We start from the raw sequence: 25607 nt of genomic DNA, 5'->3' as shown, positions 1-25607 counted from the left end.
ATCAAACTTGCGCAGGGCGTCAGGGCATATTCTCAGAAGGGAAAGGAAAGGAGGCAATTCTGCCACAAGAATATCTGAAGTTCTGAACCTGTACAGGTGCAGGTGACAAAAGGGCACAACTAAGGATCCGCTTGACTTGAACAAAATGAGCTATTGCAACACCATTTCCACCCACAAATATACAGTTAGGTGATGTTAGATGGCCAAAATTACAACCGGAAGACAACAGCAGGTAGGGTTACAGACAAGAGACAACAATGGGGCAAAGAATAGCGTTCACGCCAATTCGACACATGGTTGGTATGTATGTACATTGCAACATTGTACACCTGTTTTAGCCAGGTCCAGGCATCAGGGGCCATGCTTCAAGAGCCATTTCCTCGCCGTACCTGTTCATCATGAGCCATTCTCCTCGGCCACGCTGATCATAAAGAGCTTGGGTCAGAACGTGCGGAAGGAAGAAATACCGGCAGCGAAGAATAATGATAGGTGCCATCATCAGACGTGACTCACTGCGCCTCGGAGGGTTCTGTGTCTCCAGCTGACTGTTCTGCACCACTGTCGTCCTTGTTCTGAGTAATCGGCTTCTTGAACTGCACCAGGATCATTGTCATGTTATCGCATCCCTCGCCCCCCATGGTCGATGGAGCCAGGCATCTATCAAGCACTCTTTCACATACTGCAGAAAGGCTTTCCTCCTGCATTTTGTAATTTTTGTTTCCTTCCATGAGTATAGCCAAAGACAAGACATCCAAATATCAACATTAAATATAACTTGGTACTCACTGTGTTTATATGCTCACGGATGAAATCAACCAACTGTTGGTTTGACATGCAGTCCCTGATAGTCATAAGAGTATATATGGCTGTTACTTCTAACACAAACAATAATCATGTGATGCCAGAGAATATTAATCTAGAGGAACTTACCAAATGCCATCACAAGCCAAAACAAGGAAGTCATCATCATCACAAAGCTCCACCTGCAGAAAAGAACAAATTACAAGAACTATATCAACGAGAAGGAAATGGTAACACAATAGCCCATAGTAAACTGTGATTAGCTGGAGGAATGTGGAGCAACTGCAGAATTAACTTACGATGTTTATGTCAGGATTTGCGGTCAAAATTTGCTTATCAGGGGTCAAGAACTTGTTTTGTTTAAATTCCATGTCTCCTAAAAAAGCATTTGAGTATGTAAGACATCCATGTAAGGTGCCAGGTATTAACAAAAACCAAAGAAGTTAAAAATGCATACCAATAGCCCTTGACAAGTTTAAAGTTCCATTTACACGCCCCATTTGGATGTAACCCCCTGCATTTTGTATCCTTTCTCTCTCTGCCTCAAGCTCTGGTTTATGGTCTCTGGACAAATTGTATGCCTGTGTTATGTGGAAGAAGTATAAATGAGATGATTGTACATAAAACTTTATGTTGAAATATTAACACAAGGAGTAACAAGAACAACTGACCTGGCCATTCCTTGAGATGACACAGCGCGAATCACCAGCATTTGCCACAATGAGTTGCCTATTCCTGACTAATGCTACACAGGCTGTACTCCCACAATTTGGCCCAGTAAAATCAGAATGTGGTCCCTGATAAAATAAATAGCTGTAAGACTGCTATGCTTTAGTGGATGGAATGCTCATTTCCAACAAAAGAAGTAAGCATCGGCATTAAAGAAAACTTTCAAAATGATAAAGTCGCTTCCCAGCACAACAGCAAGAATAGGATCCTAGTTCAGGAAAATGAAACCCACTTTTCAAGAGTTAGCATTGTTAGGCGATACAGCCATCAATTTTAGATGTCAAAGTTAAAAGAATAAATTTCCTTCTTATGTATGGTATCCTTTTCAAGAGTTAGCATTGTTAGGTAACATGGCCATCAATTTTAGATGTTAAAAGAATGAATTTCCTTCTTTGCATAGGTATCCTTTTTCGGCTTTAAACCACCTTACACACATTTCAGCATGTGTGATGTTAGCCAAAACAAAAAAGTGAAGAAAAATTTTTAGACAGAAATCTAAGGACTGTGCCAAATTAATTTTTAAAAAAGGCAGATGCCATGCTCTCCTATACATGGCAAAAGGAATAGACAATTGCGAATCCATGCAGGTTCCACAAGTACCTCCTCAAAAGCCCAATCATTATGTCTATCGTTTGAATCACTTCCTTTAGGGGACCAAATCAGGCCTTCTATTATGCCAGTAAACTGATTTATTTTATCTCCAAGTGCTTGAAGTTCCCGCCATCCTCTTTGACCTTGCATCATCTCATCCATTCTGAAACAATTCAACCATAATTTCTGTTCACATCATTTTCTCCAGATTAGCAATGGAGAAGTGAATAGGCAGTCATGCTAACAACAAAAGAAGTTATTATACCTGAAGAAAGCTCTGTGGACAGCAGCACCCAGGTCGCCAGCTGCATAGGCTTCACTGTTTAGAACTTCTCTGTGTAGATATTTTGCACAGAACTTGGCAACTACTTTTCCTGAGGCAAGAAGGTGTTACAAAGGGGTCAACAGCCCATTTTGGTATGATGTGTAGTCAATCATAGACACTGAAAAGGCACTGTTTTTTGCATCTAAGTTACCTCCATGTCCATCAAAAACGCCAAAGAAGGCAGTGTCGTTATCAAGATCTAGCAAAGCCGAGTGCTGGAAAATTGCATAAAGGCTTAGAAATTGTCAATACTGATCAAACACGACCATAACTAATAAAACCAGTGAGATTCCATACGCTCAAAAGATACTAATAAAGCACATAAAGAATTGTATGAGTACTATGCTAAGAAAACAAATCATAGATTCTCCATGAATAATACTATTACTCAACAAGGAATATCATGCATATTCATGGTTTCCAGTCTTAAGGTTCAAGCATAGCCAACTTTTCAGTACAATGTCAAACACATTGTTTAACTTATGAAGCATTGTCTATCCAAGAACATGGTGAGGTCAATGAAAAAAAACAGTTAGACCATTTTGTGTTGGCACAGTAGCAACTAGCAAGACAGAAACTAAAGTTCACCATTCAACTCAAGAATTATGTTTCTAAGTTCAACAGATAATTTATTTTTAAGGGAAAGTGACATGTGGAGACTAAGAGGCGATCGTTCCTTTAAGGTCAAAATCACAAGCCGCCGGTTCTCTCAGGTGCGTAGCTCTGCTAACCATCGCAGTTAATAGCCATGTAACCCCTCAGCTATCTAGTATTCAAGGGTAAAAACTACATTCATCATAGCAATATTTGGTATTTCCTTCTTTTTTATTACTTTCTAGAACATCTTTTAAGTTTCCATAAGTACACCTGGTTGTACTGCGTGCAAATTTCTTGTACTTAATCAGACTCTTGACACTCAAGTTGGATTCCAAGTTATATTTGATGAGTGCAGTAAAATTTTGTTGAGTTGGATACAAAAGTCTGAGTTGGAGTCCAACACTCAGCATCTGTATCCAAGTAAGTCTTACAAGACCAGGAACATCAACACAGTAATTGATAAATAGGAACTCACAGAATCTTCCATAGTTGCACGCCATCCTTGCATAGATGAAAGGCCGAATTTAAGCTTATCATTTTCACCATCTTCAGATAGCTTCTCAGTTTTTGGAGTGCTAAGGTAAACCCCCATTCTCCCAAATGTACCTGACATAGGTCAAATGGAAAAGAGATCTACTGCTCAATATTAAGTTAAGGAGATTATTTTAAGAAGTAAAAAATGACACAATTGCTTCCATAAGTACACAGAAAACCGTAAACATAAGTTCAGCAACCCCCGTGAAATGGAAGATCACATAGTAAAGAACTAAGTTCAGAAAGAGATTGCCAAATCAGGAATATAGAGACATTAGCTATACATATCCGACAATACAGTTTGGCATTCCCTTTCATGCTACCGACTCAGAATAAGAGAGCAATTAATGTAGATACGGATGGGAAAACATTCAACCATGACCATGCGAATATAATAACTGTACAAAAATCCCGCCAGCTTTAACGAGGGATGTTGTGGGTCAGCTAAACCTTCAAATTTTCAGGAAATAAACGCACCCGCACCAATATGGACCGTAGGTGGCTGGACTAGATTAGTAGGATACCACGCAGTTAGCCAAATCCGTAGCTAACTGTATAGATATAGCTGCCTGGACTGGATTTATTTGCTCACAATCACAGCAAAGGAAACAGGGTCGCCTACTCTACTCCTAGACAACCCATCCAAGCAAAGCGCTACTCACCAGCGAGAGAGGTAATCCGAGCCCGGATGGATCTCCAGTCCCCGGTCCACGCCAGTGCAGCACCAGTAGGAGGCGGAGACGGACTAGGAGGTGACCGCGCCTCTCGACGAGAGAAGACTTCGGGTTGGTGCGGCCGTGTCTGGTGCCGTATCCCTTCGCCGGCGGTGAGGTCGCCGACGGCTAGGCACGGCAGGTTTCTGGGGGATGGAAGAGCGAATCCGGGGACCGGAGACGTGCACGGGAAGAATTTGGGGAGAAAATCGGAGGATGACACGAGCGGGCCAGGGGAGGAGGACGAAGGACCCGGAGGAGACAGGAGAGTGGAGACGCGGCGATTTCTTCCTACACAGTAACTCACTCTATGACAACGTGGGCCAGGCAAGAGCTTCCCCGCAGCAGCGCCCAGCGGACCCACCAGTCGGAACCCGTCGACCGCACTCAAGTCTTCGAGCGCGTGGACAGGGCTGGCTGGTGGCGTGCTGTTCAACGGAACGGAAATGGGGCGTGCTGACGATGGTGCCAGACTTCGAGACGAACGAGGAGCCGAGAGGATGAAGATGAACTGAAGATGCAGGCAGCAAGGGTCATTGAGTTCCAGGTTGTGACAAGTTTTGTAGCCACAGGTTCGGGAGCAAAACGTTTAGAGGAAAAAAGATAAGGAGGTGACTCGAGAAGAGCCCTCTCAACTTACGTAGCTTAAATCAACATCAGTTTTGGGTGGTGAGTGGCGACCGCTCCACTCTTACCCATGAGTTGCTTCTTATTATGGGCGCACATAGTTTTGGTGCAAATTCTCAAGCTGCCAGCTCGCGCAAACCAAGCTAAAGTAAGGCGTGGCTGGCACTAGATGTCTGCCAAATCGTAGCTCGTTTCCGTCAGAGAAAATTAGTTGTCCAGCTTTTATACGCACACAACTTGGACTTCACGCTCCGCGTCTACTTTTCCCCGGATATGACATGAGGCGCCTCTTAAAGAAGAGATAACGACTGGACCAGCTAATCGTGGAAACAAACCATTTCTGACGGAGGAAATCGGCCACGAAAACAACCGGCTGTTTCAGCTCCGCTGTCCGAAGAAAATAGCGGCAGTTTTCTGACAGCGAAAGGCGACGGCGGATTCCGGCTGCTTCGATGTTTTCTACAGTATACTGGACTGGAAGGTTGCATGCTGTGGTTTTGCAGCAATCCCTTTGGAAACCGCAACCAGGAGGACAGCAGCTGCAGCCTGCAGGTGGCGAGTGGTGGTGACTGGTGAGCACTGATGCTGCTGCAGTGAGTCCAGGATCCACCAGAAAAAGGCATTTCTGATTTCTGAAGGAGGAGAAATGGATGGCACACTTCCGTCAGGCCGTGATCGAAAGGATGTTGATGATTGGGTAGCACGGGCCAAACCTGATGGTATCTACGGATGAGTTTGGTGAGTGACCGGTTGTTGGTGAATGGTGATGCCTGATGAGATTGTTGTCCCCGCGAATTGCCGTGCGTTTCAGATCGCATCTTTGCCCGGCTGCTTTTCTTGCTGCCGTCCTAGCGAGGCTGCGGTTTCGTCTGGCGTGAAGAACGGAGAGTTCACTGCTTCAAACATTTTGAAATTATTAAACCCAAACTAAACGGTTTTAAGCGATTTGTTAGTCTGGATCTAGCAAATTAAAGAGATTAAATTTCGTAAAGCTACAAACAACAACATGATTCAAACTTTTCTTCAAACGAACATCCTATTTGAATGTTGGCAAAAATAGGCGAGAAAAATGAATGCGTTATACTTAGCTAAAGGAAAATTAAATTCATGATCTATAATTTCTCTTATAGTATAGCGTTTGTATCAATAAAATGAAAATGATAATATTTTACAATAATATCGCTTTTATGTAACAAAATGTCGCAAAAAAGTGCATTCTACTTCACTAATCGTTGGTTGAAAATTAAGGTTTGAATATTGAATTGCGCCTTGTAAAAGGAAAGGAAATGGATGGATTTCTTTGAGCAAGAGCCCCGCGGCCTGGTCCATGCGGCCCATGTTAACGAGGCCAGGAAGGATCACCCTGTGCTAGGCCCATCATTATGTGACATGGTAAGGAGCCCACGTTGCCACAGAGACCGGCCGTGGGTGCTCCCCAGCCCAACAACCGTACTGTTTGCCCTTTACTCCGGTGTCATCAATCATGTTAACCATCGGCGGCGAGTCGGAGGTAAAGAACCGTGGTTTCACCTAATCACATGCATCAGCACAGCACGAGCACGAGCCCGGAGCACCCAAGCAACTCCAGATCTGAATCAGCTTTTGCAAAGATTTTAAAATTACCATGCTTCACATGTGACCTGTAGTTAAAACACGTTACGCCCGCATGACGGCATGATCCGAAGCACGGTCCGGTGCGCGGTGCCCGAATCTCGATGCGGCCATGCGGATCTCAGATGTCGGATCCATATTGAGCTCGAGAGGCTGCACGTTCTGTCACGACCGTTAAGAAAACAAAAAAAAAAAGATGGCGATAAAGAAATGCGTTTGCTATCCAGCAAGTTAACGATCCGTGCTGCCAACAAACGCCCCGATTTGTAAATCGAATTTTGTCAGTTGGCTAATATATATAATGACGATAAATTGATGATGAACTCACAGATGAAAAGGGATAAACCAGATCGCATCTCGACCAGGAAAAGGCTGGGAATATTCTGAAACGGGAATTCGCATTGTTGTGAATGCTGGCGTGCCAGCGTGGCATTTGGCGGATGGTTCATGGTTCTCCATCCCGGTCAACACCGGGGAGATGCCGGATTACAGAGAGTCCGTCAACCCTCTAGCCCGCTTGCAAAATCCCCACGTCTTGGGAAGTATAATTTCCGTGCATTTTTTTTCTTATTAACAGACGGGATAGGCAAGACGCACTCAAGATTTGTCCACGATGTCTGGATTACTATATTTTTCTAGCTATTCGTCTCCGTCCATGTGTACAGGAGAAAAGGTTCCTCAGCATCATTGTAGAGAAATTCATTTTCACTCATGTAAAACAGTAAAAGTCCGATCGCACTATAGCTCATGTATCAGTGAGACGAGTCCCCAGCCGTTCCGTAGAGGAAGTTCGTACTTATACAACAAGTGCGATCGGACTTTTACTTATACAACAAGTACTTATACAACAAGTTCGTACTTGTTGTACTTATACAACAAGTGTGAAAAAAAAATATTTCGAAAGAAAAAGATGGAGAGAAAAAACGCAGCGAGCTGACTGCCGGTTTGGATCCGATCCCGACCCGTTATACCGCGCCCGGCTGCCGAGATCCGCAGCTAACCGTGCTGACCTGGCCGCATGTGTGCTGTGTGGCGGCACGCTCACGACTCTTGCCGTAGTCTCGCTCGCCCCCGTGAGACGTGAGAGGTATACCACGCTACCATCGGCATCTTCTCCTGGCAGCCATCGTCGGATTCCGCATCATTCCTTAGGCCCCCTCGTACAAAGAAGGCACCAGCAAGCAGCCCCAGACCCCGCGCACTAGCTTAGCTTAGCCAAGCTGACCTCCGGGCCCTCTGACTTCCGAGGCCTGCGAGCTGGAGACATCCCGGCGGCGGCGGCGGCAGGATGAGCTCCGGCGGCTGCTCGACCTGCCTCGAGGTCATCTTCGCCGTCGTCCTCCCGCCGCTCGGCGTCTTCTTCCGCTTCGGCTGCTGCAGCGTAAGCATTTCTTCGCCTCCGCACGCGATGGCTTGATGAGAAATGGCGGAAACCTCACTAGTGCCAGCTGTTAATTAACTTCCAAGTTCCAATTCTGTTGCTGTTTCTGCAGTCGGAGTTCTTCATCTCCCTCGTGCTGACGGTACTGGGCTACGCCCCCGGCATCGTGTACTCCCTCTACGTCATCCTCCGGACGCCGCCGGAGCCGCCGGGCATCGATGGGGAGCGGCCGTACGACATGCTCGCCTGACGGAGGCCTGTTCTGCTGTACATCACCATCCAACACATAGGGCCCCTGCGCAACACACACCGCTGTAGTTTTGCTGTACTTTTCGTCGCCGTTCGTGATGAGCTGTAGGTAGCGGGTAGTTGGTTCAAGACATTCCTGGCTGTATTTTTCTGCGTCCCTATTCTTCCATTCTTCCAGTACAATTGTTCGGGTTGATGGTATGCTTTGTGTAATTGGTTTTTCGGTTTCTAGTATTTCTATTCTTTGGAGGTCATGACTTATGGGTGTATTGTCGGTAAGGGAGGGATGATAGTTCATTTGTCTATATATGCAGCAGTTGCTAATTGGTAACCGATAAATATTCTGATAAGGTACATATATATAATCATGTACAAATTTTTTTTCACGAACGTGCCTGAGCATGTATTTTAGTAAAAGGAAATAATCCTATACAAATCTAATAATACAGTTTGGGGGTCTGAATTGTGGTTTTATTTGGTTCTGTTCAAGAGCTGAGTTGACTTTACAAGTTCAGACTTCTGACTTACAGCCAATTCACGGTTCTAAAGGCTTGAGATGCAGTCCATCAGTTTTTAAGTACTTTATGAAATTTGGACATGAATTAATTAGATTGTCCTAAGTATCATATATTAAAATTGTTCTAAAAACATCATATTTAAAAAAACGGATGTAGTACCTAACAAACTATAGAGGAAGTATAAATCAAACCGTTGTCATTTTTTTTTGAAGAAGCCGATATCAATTATTAACTTATGATAACCTCAGCTTTGGAGATGAGATTCGATATCTTTGTGCAGAAACTTCGATAATTTTATATTGTGATCAACTGGTTTACTTATGGACTTAATGTGCCTGATCAGAAGAGTTGATTAATATATCTTTCTGCAGAATTATGTACTTGAAAAGAGACACTGATTAACCCAAACTGAAGGCAACACTCTGCGAACAGATTGCCACAGGGAGTATCCGATCTGTTCAATGTTAGATCCAGCAGCAGCAGGCTACACCAGCAATTACATCAAGCCAATTTGTTCAGACAGCCCATCTGCTGATGTACGTACTTGTGTTTGTGGGTTGCTGCAAGTGCAGAGTTACCGACCAATCCCAGTTTCTGATTTCTGTCAGGATGCAGGACGGGAGTTGTCGAGGCTAGTAAAAAGGAGCACAAAAATACAAAGAACTCCAAGAAGGCTTTGCGCAGAGCTTTCTTGGAGTCTCGGACGGTAACTCAGTGACGTGCAGTAGTTAGTCCAATAGTCCAATCATACGGTTGAAGTTGATGGAACGAGCATCTCCGATACCCGTGATACTACTCCAACTCCTGGGGGGGGGGGGGGGGGGGGGGGGGCGGGGCGGATGGAGCTATCTATCCGAGTACAATGAGATCTGATGGCAACGGCACAGTTGGTCCTCAGTTGTCACGACGCTGGCTTTATACATTTGAGAGGAATGCTTTCTTTGGAAGCTTCTGGAACACTATTTGAACAGTCTTTGCTGTCAGCTAAACTTGTCTGCCAAGAACATGGCTCAAGTTGTCATGCTAATGCTACGATTTCAGAAAGTCAACGCTGATGCTAATGCTGGAGCTTACGTGCTTAACCAGTGCTCAGAGTTTTGCCAGTAACATGCTAGGCTTACAAAATTCAGAAAACTCTCCATCTTCGGAGCAACGCACGTTCAACAATGCGAGCGTGCGTGTTCTCCTTCTATCTCAAATCTAGATTGGAAATCGCATAGATTGGTTAATCTAATCGTCGACCGCATATAGGACTAGAGTATAAGATAAAATTTTGTTAACTAAGGCGCTATTTGATCATTCCCAACTAATAATTAGCTAGCTAATTGGTAATAGTATTTTTAGCTAGCTAAAGATTAGCTTACTAGTCATAGTCATTAGCTAGGTGTGTTTGAATCAACCAATTAATTGCTAATTGTTAATTTGAATAGACCATGCTACCTGTATCAACAGAAGGGTTGGGTTGGGGAGTAATATGGTTTTTGAACTTTTTAGCTGGGATTAACTAGGTTCAATCAGCTAATGAGATAACATAACACTATTTCAGTTAGCTAGAATATTATTAGCTGGTCCATTAACTGTTTGAATCCATAAGAGCTAAATATTAGAGGATCCTATTGGTCTAAGCGCAGTTTGCAGAAAGGCTAGCTTGTCATCTATGGCCCGGACGGGCCCCAGCTCGTTGACACGGAGCCTCATCTCACCGTCCGATGCGACCCTGAGAAGGCGATCCAACGGCCACAATCTGCGGAAACGTTCTCCTACCTCCGATATTTCCCCTTCCCCTTATCGCCTCCGCCCTCCTCGCTCGTCGTCGCTCCCCAAGGTTCTGCCGAGGTTTCTCTCCTCCTCCCCCTCCTACCAGCTACCCACTCACGCCCCTTTCCCTCTACCCAACCACCCACAATCCAATCCGACTACCCGAGGTCGCCATTGGAGCCAGAGCCCGAGGCAGGACGCTAGGCGCGCATGCCGCTCCTTCTCTACCCGTTCTCCGCGTGCGTGCCGCCGCCGCGGGCGCTGCTCCGCCGCCTCTCGCCGCCGCCGCCCATGGCGGCCGTCGCGCCGCCGCCGCCCGCCGTGAGGATACTCCCCTCGATGGGCGCGCTCGACCTCCCGCCGCTCCCGCCCCCCGCCACCGACGACTTCCACTGGCTCGACCTCTTCGCGTTCCTCAACTCCCCCGCCGACACCTACCACCAGATCCCCCAGCAGGGCGGGGAGGAGGAGGAGCTGGAGGCGGGGCTCGAGCTCGAGCTCGAGCTCGAGCTGGAGAGGCACGCCGAGGTGGAGAGGCAGCGGGAGCGAGCGCGGAAGGCGCAGCACCGGCGGCTGCGGCAGCGGCAGGTGAAGGCGGAGACGGAGGCCTGGGCGCGGGCCGCTGAGGAGTACCGCGAGATCGAGCGGGAGATGCTCGACCGCAGGCTCGCGCCCGCGCTGCCCTACGTCAAGTCGCTCTTCGTCGGATGGTTCGAGCCCCTGCGCGACGCCATCGCCAGGGACCAGGACGTGCAGCGGCGGAAGCGGGTCAAGCACGTCTATGCCAAGTACCTGCTCTTGCTCCCCGCCGACAAGGTCGCCGTCATCGTCATGCATAAGATGATGGGCCTGCTCATGTCCAGTAAGGACGGCACCGGCAGCGTCCGCGTCGTCCAGGCCGCGCACTGCATCGGCGAGGCTGTTGAGCGCGAGGTGATTGGCTTGTTTACTGCTATGTTTAGGAGACTGGGAGTGGGAACAATGCTAGACCATTTTGATGATTCGTGAGCCGCTCATAGACATCAATGTGGGACTTACCATTGTCTGCCACATTTCCTTTGATTGATGATCTGTGCCTTAGAGAATTTGACAGTAGACACTTGCAGTGTTTTTTGGTGGTCGGGCAGGATTCCATCTGATATTGTTTTTGATTTGACAAAACAAGAGGGTTAATCAAGCTTGGATAGCTAACTGGAGGTAGAGGAACTGATGAGGGCATTATCCAAGTAACATGTGCAACCTAAACTAAAATGTGCAATTATATAATCTCAGAACTGTGCTATGATGCGACCACGATCTGAATTTTGACCTACCTTATCCATCAATACATGCATACATGCCCTGTAGTCTGTAATTTGATCACTGAATAATGATGGTAATTTAGCCTACTTGACATTGTGTGCGATAGCTAGCATATTGCGTATTTGTGTCTGTGCATGAAAAAGCTTAGGAGAGTTAAGAATTTGGAACTATTAAAGTGATTTAGAATCTGTCTTCTTGTAGAGTCAGTTGACCTTGTGCACTAGAGTTTAGCTTCCATACTTTTGGTAAAGTACTGAAGTTCGACTACATCATTTGGAGTAACTTAATACTATTTTTGGTTCCTTGCGTTCCCATTCATGTCCCGTAGTGGAAGTTTATTTGGCAGTCCACTGAGAGCTGGTATTTTTCCCTTCCTTTCTTTACAGTTCAAAGTCCAAACATTCTTTCAGAAAAGTAGGAAGAAGAAAGATCAAGGTGAAAATGATCCAGCATTGGAGAAGGAGCAAGCAAAATGCCGGAAACATGTTAAGAGTTTAGTTAGGAGGCGGAAGATGAGTGACGCGCAGAAGCTGGTTCAGCAGGAGTTGGAATTGGAGGAATGGGGCACAGAAGCCCAAGTGAAGGTTTGTTTTCTGCACGGTGCACACAGAAACACAAGCTTTTTCACTCATATTCTAAGATTCTAATACTTATTTCATGTCTACAGTTGGGAACTCGTCTGATTGAATTATTACTGGATTCAGCATTTGTGCAATCACCAGCTGATCAAACACCAGATAGCTCTCCAGATATTCGACCTGCATTTAAGCATGTACTACGACAGCCTATAATAGAAAATGGGTAGGGCTATGCTTCTTCTTTACAATTGTGCTGCGTAGGTTGCACTAGCATGCCTTGTTCCATCAACATCCTCTGCTTGCTTAGGCATGTATTTATGGATGTATGATGATTCTTCCGTGACATTTCTCTTCAACCTGCAGGAGGTTAAAGAAGAAACATTGGGTGATAGAATGTGACCATCTTGTGCATGAGGGGTTTGAAAGCACTGTAAGTTTATTTTGCATTATCAGCCATGTCAATTTTTCTGACCCCAAATAGATTTTTTGGTCATGACAAATAAAAGATTTATTGGAAAACAGTTCTGTTCAGCTCGCTTTTTCTGTGGGCTTAATGTTGTCTAAAGCTTTAAAATGTGGGGACGACATTACAAATCTCCTTTTTCTGCTTGACTATTGTTTTGTTTGAATGTGATGATTATTTGAATTTGAATTTCTTGCAGGCTAGACATGTTGATATACCCTACCTTCCTATGCTGGTACCTCCAAAAAAATGGAAGGGGTATGTTGGTGTTCATGTTTTGGACCTTTCCAGCAAGTTCTTGTAACATGAAACAATTCATGATTGGATTCATTCTAGAACTTACCCTATCTTGTTGCTAGTAATTTGAATCATGTTGCCTGTATTTTGTTGCAGTTATGATAAAGGTGGCCACCTTTTTCTTCCCTCTTACATTATGCGTACACATGGTGTGAAGGACCAAAAGGATGCCATTAAGAGTGTTCCTAGGAAACAGCTGCGAAAAGTATTTGAGGTTTGCTGACCACCCATCTATGTCAGAACATGCATTTATGTTTCTTAATGTTGTTGTCCTTGTGATTGATACTTCACGTCGGCTCTTTGTTGCTCTACTGAGTATTAGCCTGATGATAGCAGGCGCAGTGAGCCATGATAATTATATAAATCTTTATCAAATTATATTTGTTTTGTTCAAAAGCTAAAATCATTTTCCCAGGTCTACAAGTACACTCCATGCTTCACGTGATTATATCCCTTGGGCCTTGGATCAGTACTTGTAATGCCTGCTTAATTTCTAGTGAATGAGTCAAATATCAACCCTAAAGTATTAACATGTTGCCAGGCATTAGATATCCTTGGAAGTACTAAATGGAGGGTCAATCGTAGAGTTCATGATGTTGTTGAGACTATCTGGAGTCGAGGTGGAGGCATTGCAGGGCTGGTTGACAAGACAAATGTGAGTGATTGCATTTGGTTAGCATTTGGAGGGCTGGTTTCCTTTCCCAGTCTGTTCATATTCTCTTCCACGTCCCTTTTTGAACATTCTTTCTATTTATTCTCTTTTGTTTATAGATTCCTCTACCTGAACGACCAGAATTGGAGGACCCAGATGAAGTGCAGAAATGGAAATGGAGTTTAAAGAAGGCAAAGAAAACAAACCGTGAACTGCATGCTGAGCGATGTGATACTGAACTTAAACTCTCGGTACTCAATATAAAAAATCACCAGTCATACTTCTTGAGATACTGGTGGTGTAATTCATATGCTGCTGCATCGCTGGAGCTATATTTATTCCTTTTTTTTGTAAACAGGTTGCTCGTAAAATGAGAGAGGAGGATGGATTTTATTACCCTCACAATTTAGATTTCCGTGGTCGTGCATACCCTATGCATCCACATTTGAGTCACCTAGGCTCAGATCTATGCCGAGGTGTTCTAGAGTATGCTGAAGGGCGGCCACTAGGAAAGTCTGGATTGTGCTGGTTGAAGATACATTTGGCTAACAAATATGGTGGAGGTGTTGAAAAGCTTTCTCATGAGGGCAAGCTAGCATTTGTGGAGAACCAACTGCTTGATATATTTGATTCAGCAGCAAATCCTGTTGATGGAAACTGCTGGTGGATTAATGCTGAGGATCCTTTTCAGTGTTTAGCAGCATGCATGGATCTTTCTGATGCCTTAAAAAGTTCATCACCTTACCGTGCGGTCTCTCACCTGCCTATTCATCAGGTATTGGTTTGTGCTGTATATCCTTGGACTATTCCTGCACTATATGATGTTCCTTTGCTTCACTGACAACGAGGTGCATGCTTGTGTCGATTTTGGGATTAATTATTCACTTATGATGTAGATAAATAGAAGGGTACCCTAGTTTGTTAATATAGTTAATGTCATATGCCTACTCGGCGATCACTGATATGCTTCATGTTTCAAAGACAGTTGCTTTATATCATTAGCATATGACATTTTCAACTTCCTTTTATGTTGAAAGTCTGGTTAATCAGTTGGAGCACACTAATTCTACTAAAGGGGCATTTGATGATGCTCTCAGCATTCTGCATGGCCTACATTTCCATGAACTTACTAACTGTTGGCTGCATTGGTTTCCTTGTCAGGACGGTTCATGCAATGGTTTACAACACTATGCCGCTCTTGGGAGGGACTACGTAAGTGTTGTGCTCTGTTGCACATTCTGTGTTTCATTAAGCCTTTAGCCTTTTTACCCACCTCATGATGTGGTTAGGGTAGAATTAGCACTTTGTGCTTATCTGTTGTCATATGGTCTGATTACCCTTTTTACAGCTTTTTGATAATCACAGGAATCTTCTGTTATCTCTAACAAATTCTTGAATATAGCTAATAGTATGATTTTCTGCATGCATTTTTTCAACTGAGAGGACTAAGTTTGTGAAGCTTATGATCATCCTCTGGTTTATAAGCATGTTGATGCCCTTGAAATCCTCATATGTACATGGTTGATGCTGTCGATACGCTAGAGCCAGCCTTGAATGTGTCAAACCATTTGCCAATTTTATTCTTCTTCTTTGGATCCAAAAATCTGCAAGTAATCAATAGAGAACACTTTCTGGATTGTTCGTTTGAAACCTCAACTTACAGAGCTCTCAATTGCTTGTTATTTCATGAACTTCTAGACTGCAATTACCCAGATATAAACTTCGGATAATTTATTGCTAAGACTAATTTATGCTCCGCAATAGATGGGCGCGGTTGCTGTCAACCTTGTTCCTGGAGAGAAGCCTGCAGATATCTACTCAGAAATAGCTGCTAGGTGGGTTTCTTCTTGCTAGTTCCCTTGTGAGCACAACAGTCCAGGATGGTTGCTTGTTAATTTTGCCTAGCTATTGGTTCTTGATGTCCTTTGAATGCTTACACAACGATGAAGCAACAAGGTCTATTTAATCCACAGTTCATGTAGTTCAAAACTTCTTGCTTGCAACTTGTTTGTTCTTATTTCAATTCTGTACCAAATGTATTTGAAATACTGTTTTTCATCTGTATTTTTAAATTAAACTATTCTTCACATGTAAAAGTGAACATTTTTTTATCAGATCTCGAAAATCCTCCTTTGGTAAAATGTAGGTTCTGCAAAATGCAAATCGTGTAAAACAAAGTAATCCCTGAATTAAATATTTGGCTTCTAAAAAGTGAAGTAACTTGTGGTAAACTGAGTATTATTTCTATATACACAAAAGTCAAGTACCTTGCCTCTGTACTTGGTAAATTGCCAAAATAGAATGTGTCTGAGAAATTGACTTGTCAGGTACTAGTGTATAGGATGATCAACTCTGTAGTTTATAGCATATAGATGATTTGTAGCATAAATATATTATCCTAGTGTTAGAATACTATTGAGGGTGTGGATTAATAACAGTTGTCAGCAAAATTGACTGAAGGGTACATGATGTTGTACGTGGAGATTCATTGAAGGATCCTGCTACTAATCCAAATGCTTCATTAGCAAGAGTTTTAGTTGATCAGGTTAGCCTTCTTTCCAATCTTCCTCTATTTTTATAAAAGAAATATTCTTGAACACTCCATATCGTCAAACAAACAGTTGAGGACTTGAGCATTGGTAGCTTACAGGTGGATAGGAAGCTTGTTAAGCAGACAGTCATGACATCAGTCTATGGTGTTACATACATTGGTGCTCGTCAGCAGATTACAAAGAGACTTCAAGAGAAAGGGCTGATCACAGATGACAAATTACTCTACGATGTATCCTGTTACGCTACTAGGGTAAGCGATATACTAGTATTTAGCATATTCTGGTGTATTTGTGATTTCATATTGATTGCTTTAGAGAGACGAGGATGTGCTGTGACTTTCGAATTTCTGATGAAGGTAACTTTGGATGCACTGGGTCAAATGTTCCAATCTGCTCGTGGTATAATGGCCTGGCTGGGTGATTGTGCAAAGGTATACCTCCACTCCCAGCTTTTCTCCTATGAAGTGATTCTATTTCAATCATCTAAAATGTGTTGACGTAGACATCCGTTCTCTCACACTTGTGGCACTTTGCCCACCCTACATGTAATCATTTTTGGTATTTGGGGCATTGATTATTGCTTTCAATTCCTTATAGATGATTGCTTCAAAAAACCAACCAGTCAAGTGGACGAGTCCAGTTGGTCTTCCAGTTGTTCAGCCCTACAAGAAATATAAGAACTACATGGTCAGTTATCAATCTTCTTTTTCTTTGTTTGCACTAACTAGATTTTTGCAACAGCATGGCGCATAATGCCTCCCTGAACCTTGATAATCTGATTGAAGATGATTTTACATATGTTGGGAAACGAATCTAGAAAAATAAACACATATATGATTTCAATGTGCTTTATTTTTCTATTTTATAAAATAGAAGCTATCGTGTCTTATTCCTCTAGTACTTGCTTCCTGTGGCTGGGTGAAAGCTGTTTGGGTCCTATGTTGGACTTGGACACTTGTGGTAGCTAACGCTGGCACCAAGCATGCAACAGGATCACAATCACTAGTTCACCCCCCCTTTTTATTCATGTATGAATTAATTATATTACTTTCTTTGAATATATACATGCTTGAGAAAAGCTGAAACACAAATTGGTTCCATATCTTTGTAAGATCATATGAACAACTTGATTAAATATTGCATGGTTTGATGTTATTATAGTTTGACAAGGCTCAGATTCAGACACACTTGATTTAACTTCTTTTTTTGCCTTCAACCACAGCTGCCCTTATAGTCAATTACATTTTCATTTTTTGAACACGATTTGCTTCACCTATCATACAGATACGAACTTCCTTGCAATGTCTGGCTTTACGGCGTGAGGGTGATGCGGTAAGATAAAGTTATTTTGTTAAACTTCTTTCTGTTTGTTTTCAGTTCTCTTAGCTAATTTAAATGCCATAATTTTCAGATTGCAATCCATCGGCAAAAGGCAGCTTTTCCACCGAATTTTGTGCACTCCCTGGATAGTTCACATATGATGATGACAGCGATTGCTTGCAAGGAGGCTGGTCTTCATTTTGCAGGTTTGTTTCTTATTGGCATAAAAAACTGTTTTGTATTGCAAGGCACATATATTGAGCAGTATCATATCATGTGGCATGGGACAGATTTCCTGGAGAACTTATGAGAATTTAGAAGTGAGTGGGAGCATCATTTTTTTTTTTTGAAAAGGATGGGAGCATGATTCTTAAAACTGCTAAAAACTGGTGAAATGGGTTTAGGCCCGAAATCATCTTCTCATCCCCATTTCAGATGGAATTATTTTTTCCCTTAATGCCTGTTAGATTCCTAGCATAAAGTCTTGAAACTACAATAAAATTTGACCTGAAAAATGTGCAGAAGCTGCACCATCTTTTTAGGTGCAACTTTGGTTTCCAAACCTGACAGCCCTGAAGCCTTTCACCATTAGTTATTTATTTGATGTAACTTTAATATGCAAATTTCTTGTTTTGGGTGGTGCTGGATTTCCAAACAACCAATAGAAAATGTCTTATCTTGAGTCTGTTTTGAATGCTGCGAGAGATCATTGCCTATTCTCATGTGTTATGCGCATATGAATTTTGTCCGCAAGCATCTCCTACGAGCTCATATGAAGCTTACAGGCTTGCATTTCTACATTCTGTGTTCAATTTGTTATTAATGCTGCTTTCTGTTATCTACTTTGGATTCAGGGGTGCATGACTCATTTTGGGTGCATGCATGTGACGTTGATCAAATGAATCAGATCTTGAGAGAACAATTTGTGGAGCTTTACAGCATGCCAATCCTTGAAAATGTATGCTATTGGAACTGTCCTCTCCATAGAACCTTAAGTAATCTCTTCATTTTTCAACTGTATCACTGGTGATTTTGTGTGCCTAATGTTTTGTTTTCTGCGTTTTGAATATGTTTACGATTCAGTTGCTGGAGGAGTTTCAGAAGTCATTTCCGACACTAGAATTCCCCCCCTGTCCGCCACAAGGGAACTTTGATGTGAGAGAAGTTCTGACTTCCACATACTTCTTCAACTAGCATACCAGGGGAACCTCTGTACATGCAACATTCTGAAAGTTACGGTGCTGTTGGACTAGCCTCCATATCATTACACCGTTGATGTGCCAGAGCCAAGTATAAATTCTGATACAGAAACCGCCTGTGCATAGGCTTTCTTTAGCATAAGAAGCTAGAGAACAGCAGAAATGATCCGGACCCCAGCGCAAGCCGAATGGTTCCAAGGGATCTGAGATGAACAAGCCTCAAGTAGTTTCTGCTGAAGTTTTTAGGTTGATGCAGGATCTACCAGGATGTGTTCCGGCTTCATGTAAGTCAGACAGCAACTGGCTTCCAAGACAAAGCATAAGCATAGGCAACAGTCCTGCCGCTGATTCAAATACTTGACTGATAGAAGTCCTGCTGATCGTGCTGACCTGATTGATCATAGGCGACAGTCGAACAATAAGTTAGATGTATATACGTGTATCATCATCATGGTCGCATAATGTTGCGGCATCGCCCTTGTAATAAAATGTATAAAATCCAGTAGCCAAAGATAAATGTATACGAGAATTGTAGTTGCTGTTGGCAGCAAGTTTTGTAACAGAGAAATACACATGAAAAATAGGTGGACTTCAGTTCATTGATATTCTGCTCTCTTCCTGTGGCAATCGTGTACCTTTGTTTTGGTCTGCCGAAGCGTTTACATTTACCGATCCTGTAAACTACGTTCCGGATGACCTTTTTTTATGATCAAGCTATTTGAAATCTGAAATGCCTAAGCGCTGTAAATTTGATTTAGCCCTGCAAGTGATAACCATTCCACGCCATCTGTTATGCACATGCAACATGGCATTCGTAACGCTGCCAATCCTAAAAGATTCAAGACACTTGCGGTAGCAATTTTCAAAAATTCCATCTAAGGATCGAAGCAAATTTTCAAAATTCCCTTGACATTTTCTGTGTCAACGTTCAATTAAATTTCGTTAATTAAGCATTTCCGGGAGCGATAGCCTCGAGGTCGGTTGAGCACGCCGACTTCGCCACCAAGTAAGCTGCAAGCAACCGCCTCACACCTAGCTTTATATAGTTCTCCCTCATTTCACCCACATCATCCGCCCCGCTTGTCCCCACACAATCTCTTCTCCCTTCCCCCGAACCCTACCCGAAGGCCAATGGCGGCGGCGGCGGCGGCTGCAGCGTGCCGGCGAGCCGTGTCCTACACCCTCCTCGGCCCGCCAGCGGAGAGCCTCCGCGCCGCGGCGAGGGCGACCGCGCCCGCGATCGGCGACATGTTCCCCGATCTGCTCGACGCCAACTTCAACAAGGCGAACCCGCAGCCGGCGAAGGCGCGCACGGAGAACGCGTCGCCGACGTTCGTCACCTCGGGGGACCCCTGCCTCGACTTCTTCTTCCACGTCGTGCCCGGGACCCCGGCGTCGTCCATCATCTCCCTCCTCGCCGACGCGTGGTCCGCGGAGCCGGTCACCGCGCTCCGCCTCGCGTGCAACCTCCGCGGCGTGCGCGGCACGGGCAAGTCCGACCGCGAGGGCTTCTACGCCGCCGCGCTCTGGATGCATGGCTGCCACCCCGCCACGCTCGCCCTCAACGCGCGCCCCATCGCGGAGTTCGGCTACCTCAAGGACCTCCCCGAGATCCTCCACCGCATCATCCACGGCGGCGTCTCGACGAGGACCCCCGGGAAGAAGGCCCGCCTCGCCGCCTCAGGAGGTGGCTTCGTCGCTCGCGGCGGGGTCGGCTTCCGGGGTGCCCGCGGCGGCTGCCATCGCTTCTTTGGTTCCCGCCAGGCGCATTCGACTCGATGCACGGGGAAGAAGCCACGCCGCTTCGGCACGAGGGAGGAGCGCGTCGCTGCCGCCAACGAGCGCGACCGGAAGATCGCGGCCGACGCGGCCGTCGAGCGCAGGAAGAGGCGCGCGGAGGCCTCGGCCAGAGCCGTCGACAGGTATTCCCGTGACCCAACCTACCGGCAACTGCACGACTGCACGGCGGACTTGTTCGCCGACCTCCTCGCCGAGGACATGAAGAAGCTCGCCGACGGCAAGGTCAACGATATCTCGCTCGCCGCGAAGTGGTGCCCGTCGGTGGACAGCTGCTACGACCGCTCCACGCTCATTTGCGAGGCCATCGCGCGCCGCCTCTTCTCCAAGGGCTCGTCCTCCGAGCTCCCCGAGGACTTGGAGGACGAGTACTATGCCTACCGCGTGCGCAAACTTCTCCACAAGGCGGCGCTCGTGCCTCTCCGTCGCGCCCTCAAGCTCCCCGAGATCTTCATCTCCGCGAACGCGTGGGGCGACGTTGTGTACCCGCGTGTGGCCTCCGTGGCCATGAACAACTACAAGGAATTCTTCCTCAAGCACGACGCCGAGCGCTTCGGGCTATACCTCGCCGACGTGAAGTCCGGCAAGGTGAAAATCGCGGCGGGCGCCCTTCTTCCCCACGAGATGCTGCAGTCATTCGGCGACGAGGTCGCCGCACTGCAGTGGGAGCGCATGGTCTCCGATGTTCGGGGGCTCGGCAAGCTCAACAACTGCATCGCTGTGTGCGACGTGTCGGGCAGCATGTACGGCCTCCCCATGGACGTCTGCATCGCGCTCGGTCTCCTCATCTCCGAACTCAGCGAAGAGCCGTGGCACCACCGTGTCATCACCTTCAGCGCCCGGCCTGAGATACATCAGATCACTGGCAATACCCTTTGGGAGAAGTCAGGCTTCATCCGTCATATGCACTGGGGCTATAACACCAACTTCCAGGCAGTGTTCGACAAGCTCCTCAGCGTCGCTGTCGCCGGCAAGCTGCCCCCAGAGCGAATGGTGAAGAAGGTGTTCGTGTTCAGCGACATGGAGTTCGACCAGGCGTCGTCGAATCCGTGGGAGACAGACTACGAGGCGATCACGAGGAAGTTCACGGAGGCTGGGTACGGCGAGGCGATCCCGGAGATAGTGTTCTGGAACCTGCGCGACTCACGATCCGTGCCGGTGACCTCGGAGCAGAAGGGGGTGGCGCTGGTGAGTGGCTACTCCAAGAACATGATTAAGCTGTTCCTTGACGGCGAGGAGGTCGTGCCAGACAAGATCTCGACGCCGAGGGAAGTCATGGATAAGGCCATCTCATGGCCGGAGTATGAGAAGCTCATCGTCTTCGATTGATCGGCTTATGCTGTCCTAGGAACTTCGTGCTGCCTCACTGGATGAACTGAATACCCTGTTTTCTATCTTGTTTCTTGTCTTTTGTGTCGGTCCTACAATAGAATTGGAGATAATGTGGACTGTTTAGGAACGGAATGAACTCTGTTTCTCGTTGATTTCGTGTACGTATGTTCTCTATGTAAATTCGGATTTCAAGTAGTTTGATCTGGTCTCTGTTTTGCTGCAAGCCATAAACAGAGCGAGCATTGTGCATCTCGTATTCCTCGTCTCTTGTCAGTCTGCGTATTGTACTTGCAATGTCTTCCTTCTGCCGTGGTAATTGCTATAGTTGCTTACACCTAATATTTCGTTGCTCTGCATTTTGAATTTGCTTTGCAATTACTTTGCTGGGGAAGTTTCCGACGTCACTATTAGTGCTTGCTCTCTGCCGTGCGAAAATAAAGACATATTTTGTTTTGGCTCAGTCTTGAACATTACGACCTTGACCCAATTATTTTTTCACCATCACCTGTATAGCTACAAAATCAGTAGTGTGAAAAGTGTTCTGGTGTAGTCACAACAAGTTTGATAAATAAAGTATGGCTGGTCTTTCTGAACAGAGGTAGTATATTTGGTAGCATAATATTTCAGAATCACACTGTGATCAACGTGTATACTACAAAATCCAAAGTGAAATGTACTGTATAAAAGAACCATTCCTGAGAATTTGGAGCTACACTCAAAATTAAGCTTCACATCATATACAAATATATATAACAAAAACATTTTTATTACTTTTTGTAAAATGTACTTTTTCATGAAGAAATGTGCCCTATTCTCGAGAATTAGTAACAGCCAAACAGGCTTCATGGCATATACAAGATTTGTAACAAAAATACTTTTTTTGTATTTGGTCCTTTCCTACTAAGAAGAAGGATGCGCACACAGTAGAAATAGACAGATGCATACTCATATGTGTGCATGTATGATCCTAGTTGGATTAATAACTGAAAGGAGGGTTATGTATATCCAGTACGTAGTTCAAACCTGTTTGAGGTATTTGTACCTTGTTTTTCAAAAGTACACACGCGCACACAGTACTCGTCCATGAACCTCTATGCAAGACTGGAACTTGTAGATCTTGAGAATGATGAACTCAATATAGGTGCCTAGTTGATAACGGTTATATCACCTACGGCTAAAATTTTACTGAACCCTCTTATTACCAACTATTTAGAGCCAAGAGCAGCATAACCTCAATGGACGCTAGTTATAAATGTCAATAGACCAGACAGGAAAAAAATTGTATTTGAGATTAAAAAAAAGATGCAAAGAACAATGAGAGTGGAGAGTAGTGAGCATGACATTCAAAGGGATGATGGTGAGGAGGGAGTGCAGGATTTCTTTTGTCAAAAAGGTAAACACATCTTGATTGTAAACCGTCAAACCATATATACTCACACATCTTGATTTAAAAATTAGTGTGAGTATGCAAAAATATAAATCAAGCTTAAAGAACCTTGGCATGAATGCATGCTGAAACAATCCTTGCCCCCACCACCCCCCCCCCCCAAAAAAAAATGGTATTTACATATTTTTTTTACAGGATGACAATGGTTAATTGTCGTGTCCTAAAGTCAAAGGTGACAAATATTTAGTAACAAAGGAAGTACCTTATTATTACATCTGATTCCTTCCGATGATCATTTTCCCTTTTTATATTTCAAACTTTGTATGGGGGCTATTTATTACTTGGATAGTAACGTTCTATGCATCAGGAGATTCGAATTCAAAATTTGAAACGACTCAGCGTGAATTGAACTTGCCATGAGCAGCCACTGGTGTCAATTGCTGCGAACATAGACATTAAATTCCATCAAATCTTGTGCAGGTGCAAGCAAGACACGATGAATACAACAACTGCCATACTGCAACTCTCACAAATATCGATGTAAAAATAGATTGGCAATTTTCAATTTGTGTTCAGTCACTGTGTTTCTCCACAAAAAAAAAGAAGAACTGATCAACTATAGCAAGCAAATTAAATCACATGCCCGGAACCATAGAATCGGTTCATAGCACCGACTTGGCCCTCAAGCCACCGCCAATCGCCTCAACCCAACCTTTAAAATGAAGCCATCCCCTCTCGATGCATACCAGATCATCCCCAAATCACGCGCATCGTTATCGACCAAAGGAAAATCTCCCAAAACCCATAGCCCAATCCCACCACCCAATGGCCGTGTCCTACACCCTCCTCGGCTCACCGGCGGAGAGCCTCCGCACCGCGGCGGCGGCGGCGGCGGCGGCGACGATGGCTGCCGCGGCCATGCCCACGACCGGTGACGCGTCCCTCGACCTGATGGACGCCAACTTCAACAAGCCGGCACCGAAGCCAACGCCGGCGCCGAAGAAGGCGCGCACGGAGAACAACTCGCCGATGTTCGTGTCCTCGGGGGACCCCAGCCTCGACTTCTTCTTCCACGTCGTGCCCGGGACGCCCGCCGCGTCCGTCGCCTCCCTCCTCGCCACCGCGTGGTCCGCGGAGCCGGCCACCGCGCTCCGCCTCGCCTGCAACCTCCGTGGCGTGCGCGGCACCGGCAAGTCCGACCGCGAGGGCTTCTACGCCGCCGCGCTCTGGATGCACGGCTGCCACCCCGCCACCCTCGCCCTCAACGCGGGCCCCGTTGCGGCGTTCGGCTACCTCAAGGACCTCCCCGAGATCCTCCACCGCACCATCCACGGCGGCGTCTCGACGAGGACCCCCGGGAAGAAGGCCCGCCTCGCCGCCCTGGGAGGCTTCGTCGTCTATCGCCGCGATGGCACCCGTCGCTTCGTCCACCACCGCCAGGCGCGCGCCCCTCGGCGCAAGGGGAACGCACCACGCTGCCAGAGACGAGGGAGGCGCGCGTCGCTGCCGCCAACGAACAGGACCGCAAGACCTCGCCCGACGCGGCCGTCGAGCGCAGGAAGAAGCGCGCGGAGTACGCGGCGAAAGCGGTCGACTGGTACGCCCGTGACCCAAAATAGCACTAGTACATAAAAGCTTACCGGTACCGGTGGGAAACCTTTGTTGTCCGTCAACCCGGACCCCCAACCGGGAGGTAAGAGGCTGCCAGCTGCAGTAAGGTAGCCACCCTATATTTTTATGTTTCTTTCTATTTATTTTTTCAGTTATATTTTAATTATGCAGTATTTTATAGTATTACTATACATTTCTACACGCTTGTATGAAATCCACTTATATATATATATGAAAAATCCATTCTACACACGTCCGTAGTTACTTCTACATGTATATCTCATGATGTACAACATATCTGACCCAACGAAAGGTATGTACGAGATGTACATGATCATACTAGACCATCTGTGATGGTATATACTTTAAGTATGTGACCATACATGGAGTATATACTCAATTTTATATACTAGTACTAATATATAATCATAATATATTTAAAAAAGTAGGGGTGCTTTTCAAATTTTTCGTACATATCCATTGAAGTATATTAGAATATATATATATATATATATATGAAAAATCCATTCTACACGCGCTTATAGCTACTCCTATATGTGTATCTTATGATGTAGTATGTATCTGACCCAACGAAAGATACGTACGAGGTGTATATGATCATACTAGACCATCTGTGATGGTATATATTTTAAGTATGTGACCATACATGGAGTATATGAACA

General features: G+C 45.3%; 4 protein-coding genes across 5 annotated transcripts; 3 read left to right on the top strand and 1 right to left on the bottom strand.

Moving 5' to 3' along the window:
* Positions 1 to 131: 131 nt before the first annotated feature.
* Positions 132 to 4626, bottom strand: LOC112888787 (probable protein phosphatase 2C 58). The gene is made up of 12 exons (XM_025955114.1): positions 4240 to 4626; positions 3519 to 3649; positions 2598 to 2661; positions 2387 to 2495; positions 2131 to 2284; positions 1473 to 1598; positions 1259 to 1382; positions 1101 to 1177; positions 931 to 983; positions 787 to 841; positions 514 to 698; positions 132 to 421 (listed from the first exon to the last, which is right to left on the bottom strand). Exons 2-12 carry the CDS (start codon positions 3633 to 3635, stop codon positions 397 to 399), a joined length of 1089 nt encoding a protein of 362 aa, XP_025810899.1. The 5' UTR covers positions 3636 to 3649; positions 4240 to 4626; the 3' UTR covers positions 132 to 396.
* Positions 4627 to 7614: 2988 nt separating this feature from the next.
* LOC112890032 (hydrophobic protein OSR8-like) lies at positions 7615 to 8544 on the top strand. Its single transcript, XM_025956856.1, has 2 exons — positions 7615 to 7909; positions 8022 to 8544. Exons 1-2 carry the CDS (start codon positions 7817 to 7819, stop codon positions 8157 to 8159), a joined length of 231 nt encoding a protein of 76 aa, XP_025812641.1. The 5' UTR covers positions 7615 to 7816; the 3' UTR covers positions 8160 to 8544.
* Positions 8545 to 10467: 1923 nt separating this feature from the next.
* LOC112889374 (DNA-directed RNA polymerase 3B, chloroplastic-like) lies at positions 10468 to 19411 on the top strand. 2 transcript variants are annotated; one of them, XM_025955965.1, is made up of 19 exons: positions 10468 to 11367; positions 12147 to 12320; positions 12404 to 12537; positions 12678 to 12744; positions 12977 to 13035; positions 13171 to 13288; positions 13616 to 13729; positions 13846 to 13977; positions 14085 to 14501; positions 14888 to 14938; positions 15491 to 15561; positions 16187 to 16271; positions 16377 to 16529; positions 16635 to 16709; positions 16876 to 16965; positions 17563 to 17610; positions 17690 to 17804; positions 18453 to 18556; positions 18682 to 19411. In XM_025955965.1, exons 1-19 carry the CDS (start codon positions 10645 to 10647, stop codon positions 18790 to 18792), a joined length of 2841 nt encoding a protein of 946 aa, XP_025811750.1. In that variant the 5' UTR covers positions 10468 to 10644; the 3' UTR covers positions 18793 to 19411. The 2 variants fall into 2 exon arrangements, with proteins under 2 accessions (XP_025811750.1, XP_025811749.1); XM_025955964.1 differs by having other exon boundaries at positions 12123 to 12320.
* A 517-nt stretch (positions 19412 to 19928) lies between these two features.
* Positions 19929 to 22146, top strand: LOC112889137. Its single transcript, XM_025955628.1, has one exon. The coding sequence runs from the start codon at positions 19929 to 19931 to the stop codon at positions 21921 to 21923; it is 1995 nt and encodes a 664-aa protein (XP_025811413.1). The 3' UTR covers positions 21924 to 22146.
* Positions 22147 to 25607: the final 3461 nt, after the last annotated feature.

This window comes from Panicum hallii, chromosome 4, assembly GCF_002211085.1.
Source record: "Panicum hallii strain FIL2 chromosome 4, PHallii_v3.1, whole genome shotgun sequence".
Lineage (NCBI taxonomy): Eukaryota > Viridiplantae > Streptophyta > Magnoliopsida > Poales > Poaceae > Panicum > Panicum hallii.
This window is presented reverse-complemented; position numbering and strand designations above follow the sequence as displayed.

What these genes read in the sequence shown, in the direction of transcription:
- LOC112890032 (XM_025956856.1), top strand. Translation starts at nt 7,817, where the DNA reads ATGAGCTCCGGCGGCTGCTCGACCTGCCTCGAGGTCATCTTCGCCGTC. An exon ending in TCCGCTTCGGCTGCTGCAGC is followed by an intron (nt 7,910 to 8,021) that starts GTAAGCATTTCT and finishes CTGTTTCTGCAG; the next exon opens with TCGGAGTTCTTCATCTCCCT.
- LOC112889137 (XM_025955628.1), top strand. Translation starts at nt 19,929, where the DNA reads ATGGCGGCGGCGGCGGCGGCTGCAGCGTGCCGGCGAGCCGTGTCCTAC.
- LOC112889374 (XM_025955964.1), top strand. Translation starts at nt 10,645, where the DNA reads ATGCCGCTCCTTCTCTACCCGTTCTCCGCGTGCGTGCCGCCGCCGCGG. An exon ending in CTCACCTGCCTATTCATCAG is followed by an intron (nt 14,502 to 14,887) that starts GTATTGGTTTGT and finishes TTTCCTTGTCAG; the next exon opens with GACGGTTCATGCAATGGTTT. An exon ending in CCGCTCTTGGGAGGGACTAC is followed by an intron (nt 14,939 to 15,490) that starts GTAAGTGTTGTG and finishes GCTCCGCAATAG; the next exon opens with ATGGGCGCGGTTGCTGTCAA.
- LOC112888787 (XM_025955114.1), bottom strand. Translation starts at nt 3,635, where the DNA reads ATGGGGGTTTACCTTAGCACTCCAAAAACTGAGAAGCTATCTGAAGAT. An exon ending in CGTTTTTGATGGACATGGAG is followed by an intron (nt 2,496 to 2,597) that starts GTAACTTAGATG and finishes TTCTTGCCTCAG; the next exon opens with GAAAAGTAGTTGCCAAGTTC. An exon ending in TTGGCTTGTGATGGCATTTG is followed by an intron (nt 842 to 930) that starts GTAAGTTCCTCT and finishes TATGACTATCAG; the next exon opens with GGACTGCATGTCAAACCAAC.